This window comes from Pan troglodytes, chromosome 20 (assembly GCF_028858775.2).
Source record: "Pan troglodytes isolate AG18354 chromosome 20, NHGRI_mPanTro3-v2.0_pri, whole genome shotgun sequence".
In the NCBI taxonomy this organism is placed as follows: domain Eukaryota; kingdom Metazoa; phylum Chordata; class Mammalia; order Primates; family Hominidae; genus Pan; species Pan troglodytes.
Genome location: NC_072418.2, coordinates 17,535,281 through 17,544,580, shown reverse-complemented (window position 1 = coordinate 17,544,580; position 9,300 = coordinate 17,535,281). Strand labels below are relative to the sequence as shown.

Below are 9,300 nucleotides of genomic sequence, written 5' to 3'. Positions count from 1 at the left end.
GCAACAGAGCAAGACTCCGTCTCAGAAAAAAAAAAAGAGAAGAAGAAGAAGAAGAAGAAGAGGAAGAGGAAGAAGAAGAAGAAGAAGAAGAAGAAGAAGAAGAAGAAGAAGAAGAAGAAGAAGGAAAAATGCCAAAGGTGGATATAAAGGAATCTCACTACGAATATGATAGCTACATGAGATAATGCATATATTAATTAGCTAGATTTAACCATTCCACAATGTATATATACTTCAAAGCATCATGTTGGACACCATAAATATATACAATTATATCTGTCCATTTAAATAAATAAATACTTTTTTTAAAAAATTAATGAGATCACTCTTATAAGGTGCTAATCTAAGGGTAACTTGCATGAAAAGATGTAAATGTATCTCTTACAATTATCAAATGTTTTATAAATGAAGGATTAAATGACGGCTCTTAACCTGTGTTCTTACCACAAGTCAATGCTTTGGAGACTCAAGGGGCTTAGTCAAGAAAGATTCCTCAGTTTAAACTTCGGAGGAAACTTTCCCTCAGGGTTGGAGGGAAGTGATGGGAGGTTAGACCTTTGGAAGGCAGACAAATCCATGGAGAAGGAATAATAACGACTCGATTCGCCTGATGTTTAATCTGATGTCTTGGGAACTGAGTATGCAAGAAAAAAATTTCTTTCCATGAAGAGCAATGTCCCACAGGGACTTAATGTGATCAGGGGTTGAATAACAAGAGGAAATGTCTCCAATGAGCAGGCATATGAAGCTGTAAATTTCTCCGCTGCAGGTGTCCCTCAGCATATGCAACCTTGGGCTGGATGGGACATCCTTGTTTCTTTCGGAGTCTATATCTGCTGGCTCAGGGGTACTGATTCTTTCCTTTCTCCTACTGTCTTGTCTTGGGACACAGCCTCAGTCTCCACCATCAACCATTCAGGGAGGAATTTGCACTTCTAGATTGAGACCTTCATTTCAGAAAACCCAACAGGGTGAGTCCAATAGGTACCGTAGGAAAGGATCAGGGAGATTGCAAGTTGTGAACATAGACCCGAGATCTCGAAAGAGCCAATCCTAGCTGCAACAGAGTGGAGACGCTGCTGTGGGTATTTGCTTGGTGAATGAATTGATTCATATCTTCATTTATGATGCTAAGAAGAGAAGTGCATCTTGAACTCAGCAATGGAGAATGATAGCCGACAATCAAGTAAGGGTAATAAAAGCCCAATTAGAAGAGAAAATGTGGGGTCTAAAGTAGTTCCAGTGAAAGCAGAACATCTGCCCAAGCATCACTGCAATTAAGTGGGAAAGAGAAGTAGGGTATTAGCTATGGGGGATACGAACGGAAGTGAGGGCATTTTTTTTTTTTTTAGAAAGAGTCTCACTCTGTCGCCCAGGCTGGAGTGCAGTGGCACAATCTTGGCTCACTGCAACCTCTGCCTCCCGGATTCAAGCAATTCTCCTGCCTCAGCCTCCCAAGTAGCTGGGATTACAGGTGCTCACCACCACACCCAGCTAAACTTGGTATTTTTAGTAGAGACAGGGTTTCACCATGTTGGCCAGGATGGTCTCAATCTCTTGACCTCGTGATCCACCCACCTCGGCCTCCCAAAGTGCTGGGATTACGGGCATGAGCCACCTGGCCCCGCCAATTTTTCATTTTTAAGAAGGGCATATTTGGTCGGGCGTGGTGGCTCACGCATGTAATCCCAGCACTTTGGGAGGCCGAGGCGGGCGGATCACAAGGTAGGGAGATCGAGACCATCCTGGCTAACACAGTGAAACCCCATATCTACTAAAAATACAAAAAACAAATTAGCCAGGCGTGGTGGCGGGCGCTTGTAGTCCCAGCTACTCGGGAGGCTGAGGCAGGAGGATGGCGTCAACCCGGGAGGTGGAGCTTGCATTGAGCCGAGATTGCGCCACTGCACTCCAGCCTGGGCGACAGAGCGAAACTCCATCTCAAAAAAATAAAAATAAATAAAAATAGAAGGGCATATTTGAGTTTGTTTCCATATTGATGAGAAAGATCCAGACCAATAAATTTTTTCCAACTACTACCTGGCAACAGCAGTTTATGAAACGTACAGTTTTCAGCTGCTTTTCTTATGCTAGGTATTCAAATGAATTAAAATTTTATTTAAGAGTTGAAAACTGGTATATTAATGGCCTTTACTTTGCAATTTTTCCTTACTGGTAAGACTGACTACATCTGTGTTTGTCAGACATTTATCACTCTATTGGAAATTATCTATGAAAATTCTTGGCTTTTGTATGATGGATTCAAAGTGATTTTATTCGTGTTTTTTATTACATTCTTTAACATATAAGCATTGGAGTTTTTGCCAATTTTGGCATTTGTCATTTAGTTCTTTTATGTAAATTATTACACAAGGAATGTTCTTATATGTACTTTTTTTTTTTTAGCTGTTTTAAGTTCTTTTGTGTAAGTTTCAATGTATTTGAGAGGACTGTGTGCAAGTTTAAAAAGCTTGTGTAGCCAAATCCATCCATCGGTCACATTGTGTCTCCCTAATTGCCTTATAAATGTAGAAAGTTCTTCTGCATCTTTTGGCTGAATAAATCACCTTCTATATATAAATTTCCAACTTCTTTTCACATCTCTGTCATTCCTTATTGTGCCTTTTAGCTTTTTGTATTCAATCCATATCTAGAAGTTGTGTCACATTTATATCTGTCATAAACATGCTTGAATCCTTACATCTTTATATAAGATCAAATTATAACCTTAGACACTACTTCCTTTTCCCTTTTTTTTTTTTTTTTTTTTTTTTTTTGAGATGGAGTCTCGCTCTGTCACCCAGGCTGGAGTGCAGTGACGCGATCTCAGCTCACTGCAACCTCCACCTCCTGGGTTCAAGTGACTCTCCTGCCTCAGCCTCCCGAGTAGCTGGGATTGCAGGCACCAACCACCACACCCAGATAATTTTAAAAGACTTCCTGTCATATTCTTTAGTTTCCATGACTGGTAGTTTAATCTTAAATTTGTAACCCATTTTGATGTTATTAAATTATTACTATTTTATGTGACTATATTAAAATTTTTTCAGATTTTCATTCTATGTTGCTTTAGACAGTTGTTTTGAAACCACTGTGCTTAACCTAATTGCATTTTAACTGTCATTCCTTGTTGTATAAGTTCGTTTCTTTTAAAACTTCTCTTTCTATATTATGCACACTTTTGTATTCATACAACACTTATACAAACACGTAGACAGAATCCTATGCATATCACAAATATGCTATATTTTAGTGCAGTTGTTTTTAGCTTGTCTTCTCCTTTCCTTTCCTATCCTATAAATGCTATAAAAACATTTTGGAATTTTTTCTTTAAGACAGAGTCTTGCTCTTGTCGCCCAGGCTGGAGTGCAATGGTGCAATCTCGGCTTACTGCAACCTCCGCCTCCTGGGTTGAAGCGATTCTCCTGCCTCAGCCTCCCGAAGTAGCTGGGATTACAGGTGCATGCCACCATGCCAGGCTAATTTTGGTATTTCTAGTAGAGACGGGGTTTCACCGTGTTGGTCAGGCTGGTCTTGACTCCTAACCTCCTGATCCGCTCGCTTTGGCCTCCCACATTTTGGAATTTTTATGTTAAAATTGTTGTTCTCACTTGAGTGGGTGGCATGATTTTGTCCCCCAGGGGACCTTGAGCAATGACATATTTGGCTTTCACCCTGTAAAGGTCAGCAGACAACAGGGACAGACCCCACCACAATGAATAATGTGGCTTAGAATTTAAGTAGTGCTGAGATTGAGAAACCGAGTGAATGAATCTCTGTATTTTTAGTATTTATAGCTGTATCCAGGTGGATCACTTCACATTTATGCCAGCAAAATTAGAGTTTCCCTTCTCTCCCTGTTTGTAAGTTCCAATCCTACTCAATGTGGTAGCTCCTTAAGTTTTTTCCCAGGCTGATGTGTGTGACAGAGATTTCTTGTTGCCTTAAATTATTGCTTGGTTTAAGCAAAATTCATATATATCACCACCATTTTCACTTGTCTTTTTTTTTTTTTTTTTGAGATGGAGTCTTGCTCTGTTGCCCAGGCTGGAGTCCAGGGGTGCAATCTCGGCTCACCACAGCCTCCACCTTCCAGGTTCAAGCAATCCTCCTGCCTCAGCCTCCCCAGTAGCTGGGATTACAGGCGCCCACCACCATGCCCAGCTAATTTTTGTATTTTTAGTAGAGACAGGGTGTCACCATGTTGGTCAGGCTGGTCTCGAACTCCTGACCTCAGGCGGTCCGCCTGCCTCAGCCTCCCAAAGTGCTGGGATTACAGGCGTGAGCCACCGTGCCTGGCCTCCATTCCTTCCTAATAGTGAGACTAAGGGTGAGAAGAGCAGAGGAGTAACACAGCCCTAGGAGGCCACGATGTGATGCAGATGTGTATGCATTGTGTGTGTGTGTGTGTGTGTGTGTGTGTGGTGTGTGTGTGTGCACCTCTAGGGCGAGAGGAATTTTCAGAGAAAAAGAATCTGGGACCAATATATTCCAAAAGGCAACTTGTAATTAAAAGACCAGAAGTTGGCCTGGCATGGTGGCTTACGCCTATAATCCCAGCACTTTGGGAGGCCAAGGTGGGCAGATCCCCTGAGGTCAGGAGTTTGAGACCAGCCTGACCAACATGGCGAAACTCCATCTCTACTAAAAATACAAAAATTAGCCGGGTGTGGTAGCAGGCGCCTATAATCCCAGCTACTCAGGGGGTGAGGCAGGAGAATCACTTGAGCCCAGGAGGCGGAGGTTGCAGTGAGCCAAGATCGCACTGCTGTACTCCAGCCTGGGTGACAGAGTGAGACTCCATCTCAAAAAAAAAAAAAAAAAAAAAAAAAACACAGAACTCAAGGCAACAGTGAAAAACAAAGAGGAGATGCATTTCAAATAATGGGACACCTTTGCAACCAAATTACCAAAGTGCAAATGCAACAACATCAGGACCGAGGAACTCCTTGTGTTATCAAATTTCAGCATTTAGGAGGTCACCTCATTCCTCATCATCCTCTGACACCATCTCCCATCCCTCTCTTCTTGCTCATTCTCTCGCTACACTGGATTCCTTGTTAGCCTTGAACATCTGCCAGAAGCACATTCCTCAGCGTCTTTCATTGATCTTTCCTTCTGCCTGGCACACACTTCTGCAGGGAAGGTGGTCACTCTGACCCTGTCTTCTGTTCCATTGTCACCTTGTCTGCTGGTCTTACAGGAAAGTAAAGTAAAAACTAACACCTCATCCATGTTTTCTTTTTTGCCTTCTTTCTTTACTTTGTAGGAGCTGTCACGACCTGATGTAGTATAGGATCTGTCGTCATCTGACATAGTATAGGATCTATCATCATCTGACATAGCATGTGGTATTTTACAAATTTACTTGTATTTTCTCTGTGTTTAGAGCATAGGGACTTCTGGAGGGGTTTTTTAAATTATTCTTTAAGTGCTGGGTTACATGTGCAGAACGTGCAGGTTGGTTACATAGGTACACATGTGCCATGGTGGTTTGCTGCACCCATCAACCTGTCATCTAGGTTTTAAGCCCCGCATGCATTAGGTGTTTGTTCTAATGCTCTCCCTCCCCTTATCCCGTACCCCCGACAGTCCCCAGTGTGTGATGTTCCCCTCCCTGTGTCCATGTGTTCTCATTGTTCGACTCCCACTTATAAGTGAGAACATGTGGTGTTTGGTTTTCTGTTCCATTCTCAGCAAACTAACACAGAGACTTCTGTTTTATAGCACCACTTACTCACTGTCTAGACAGCATCTGGAACATGTCGAAATTCACTTGATATTCCCCAAATGCATGAAAGATTTTTCTCCCTAAACTTGTGGAGTAGATGCCCTCAGAGAAAGGCTGAGAGTGGGAAGAAATTCAGAGATGGCAAGGGGATCTCCTAACAGGGACCAGATTCACAAACAATATAGAAATTAACTTCTTGTAGAATGGAGGCTGGGGGAAGTGGAGTGGGGAAAGTTAGAAAGATGTTGGCCGATAGACACAAAATTCCAGTTAGACAGGAGGAATAACTTCAAAAGATGTGCTGCACAGCATAGTGACAACAGTTCACCGTGATACACTGTATTCTCAAAAGACACTAAAAGGGTGAATGTCAAGTGCTTTCCTCACAAAAATGATGACAAGGTGACGTCATGTAGATGCTAATCAGCTAGATTTTGCCATTCCACAATGTATTTATACTTCAACACATCATGTTTTAAGTCCTTTGAGAAATCACCAAACTGCTTTCCACAGGGGCTGAACTAATTACATTCCCACCAGCAGTGTATAAGTTTTCCCTTTTCTCCACAAGCTCAGCAGTGTGTGCTATTTTTTGACTTTTCAATTATAGCCATTCTGACTGGTGTAAGATGGTATCTCACTGTGGTTTTAATTTGCATTTATGTAATGATTAGGGACGTTGAGCATTTTTTAATATGCTTGTTGGCCGCATGTATGTCTTTTCCTGAAGTGTCGGCTCGTGTCCTTTGCCCGTATTTTAATGGGGTTGTTTGTTTTTTGCTTGTTAATTTGTTTAAGTTTCTTATAGATTCTGATATTAGACCCTTGGCAATTTCTCAAAGAATTTAAAACAGAACAACCATTTGACCTACCAATCCCATTACTAGGTATATACCCAAAGAAATATAAATTGTTCTACCATAAAGACACATCCACACTTGTATTCACCACAGCACTATTCACAATTACAAAGACATAGAATCTACCTAGACGCCCATCAATGGTAGACTGGATAAAGAAAATATGGTACATATATACCATGGAATACTACGAAGCCATAATAAAGAACAAAATAATGTCCTTCGCAGCAACATGGATGTAGCTAAAAGCCATTATTCTAAGCAAACTAATGCAGGAACAAGAAACCAAATACCATATGTTCTTACTAATAAGTGGGAGCTAAACATTGAGTACACATGAACACAAAGAAGAGAATAGTCCAGGCACATGGCTCATGCCTGTAATCCCAGCACTTTGGGAGGCTGAGGCAGGCAGATCTCCTGAGGTCAGGAGTTCAAGACCAGCCTAGCCAACATGGCAAAACTCTGTCTCTACTAAAAATACAAAAATTAGATGGGCGTGGTGGTGCCTACCTGTAATCCCAGCTACTCGGGAAGTTGAGGCACAAGATTCGCTTGAACAAAGAGACAGAGGTTGCAATGAGTTAAGACTGCACCACTGCACTCCAGCTTGGGTGACAGAGCGAGACTCCGTCTCAAAAAAGAAAACAAGAGAATAGATACTGGGACCTATTTGAGGGTGGAAGGTTGGAGGAGAGTAAGGATCGAACACCTATTATGTACTATGGTTATTACCAGGTATTGAAATAACCTATAAACTAAACCCCCATGACATGTTACCTGTTTTACAAACCTGCATATGTAACCCTGAAACTAAATAAAACTTTTAAGAACACATCATGTTATATGTGATAAATACATATAATTTTATCTATCAACTTAAAAATAATTTTTTAAGAAAAAGATATTAACTTCTTGACTGTGGAATATAAATGATAACATTTCTGATAGTTTTGGAATGCATGTTTGTTTCATGTTCTTTCACTCTCTCTCTCTCTCTGTCTCTCTCTCTGGTAGTCACATCACAAGATGAAATCATGGAACAATACAATAATTTTAGAATTTCTTCTCCTGGGAATTTCAGAGGAACCAGAATTGCAGCCCTTCCTCTTTGGGCTGTTCCTGTCCATGTACCTGGTCACTGTGTTCGGGAACCTGCTCATCATCCTGGCCACAATCTCAGACTCCCACCTCCACACCCCCATGTACTTCTTCCTCTCCAACCTGTCCTTCGTAGACATCTGTTTTGCGTCTACCACTGTCCCGAAGATGCTGGTGAACATCCAGACACACAACAAAGTCATCACCTATGCAGGCTGCATCACCCAGATGTGCTTTTTCTTACTCTTTGTAGGATTGGATAACTTCCTTCTGACCGTGATGGCCTATGACCGGTTTGTGGCCATTTGTCACCCTCTGCACTACATGGTCATTATGAACCCTCACCTCTGTGGACTGCTGGTTCTGGCGTCCTGGATCATGGGTGTTCTGAATTCCATGTTACAAAGCTTAATGGTGTTGCCACTGCCCTTTTGTACGCACATGGAAATCCCTCATTTTTTCTGTGAAATTAATCAGGTGGTCCACCTTGCCTGTTCTGATACCTTTCTTAATGACATAGTGATGTATTTTGCAGTAGCGCTGCTGGGCGGTGGTCCCCTCACTGGGATCCTGTACTCTTACTCTAAGATAGTTTCCTCCATACGTGCAATCTCATCAGCTCAGGGGAAGTATAAGGCATTTTCCACCTGTGCATCTCACCTCTCAATTGTCTCCTTATTTTATGGTACATGTTTAGGGGTGTACCTTAGTTCTGCTGCAACCCACAATTCACACACAGGTGCTGCAGCCTCAGTGATGTACACTGTGGTCACCCCCATGCTGAACCCCTTCATCTACAGTCTGAGGAATAAACACATAAAGGGTGCTATGAAAAGATTCTTCAGAGGGAAGCAATAGAAAGGCTATTTTTCAAGAAAGGCCTGTGACTTCAGAGCTCTAAGCCCCAGAGCCAGAAATGGTGATTTGTTAATAAGATGGTGGAAGGAAGACTTGCCCCTTCCATTTATTTCCTGGAGTTTAAACTTCTTTGTTCCTCAACTACTTTATAGAGTTTACACTATTCTTCTTAGAGTCAGAGATGACCTTAAATATGACGGAATATAATTTTCAATCATACATGAAATAACTATGGAATATTTGTTTTCGTTGGGGTACATCTACTCATTGAAGTAGAGGAGCCTGGTGTCCACGCGTCACTAGGTTTGTTCATCTGAGTGAAGGATTGAGTGCCATGGTGTATGTAATGTCCTTGCATCACTCTGCTACTTCTGCCTAATGTTTTCCAGTGCTGCCTACAAATATGACTCCTTCCATTGTCCTAACATCTCTTCTTTAAAAATGTCATAAGCATCAAAATGTTGACAAGTGAACAATATATGTATTTACTTTATCTTCAGTTGTTTTCTCTATTTTATACTCTAAACACCCTTCAACTCTCATGATCAAAGGATGACTCACACAAGAGCTCGAATTTCTACCCAGTGTTGCCTCTGGGAATAGAGACTTGTGATTGAAGGTCACAGTTCTTTCCTTCAAAAACATATGTGTTGTTCCATGAAAGGACTATATATGCAAAGCAGTTCCCAAGTGCAGAAGGATCTGAGAAGTCAAAGGAGAAGGCAGACAAGCCAGTTTGTTGGGTAGGGT

The 9,300-nt window shown here is 41.6% G+C and overlaps 1 protein-coding gene across 1 annotated transcript; it reads left to right on the top strand.

Annotated features, from left to right (window-relative positions):
- Positions 1-548: 548 nt before the first annotated feature.
- On the top strand, positions 549-9,032 carry OR7A10 (olfactory receptor family 7 subfamily A member 10). Its single transcript, XM_001158361.3, has 2 exons — positions 549-971; positions 7,609-9,032. Exon 2 carries the CDS (start codon positions 7,621-7,623, stop codon positions 8,548-8,550), a length of 930 nt encoding a protein of 309 aa, XP_001158361.3. The 5' UTR covers positions 549-971; positions 7,609-7,620; the 3' UTR covers positions 8,551-9,032.
- Positions 9,033-9,300: the final 268 nt, after the last annotated feature.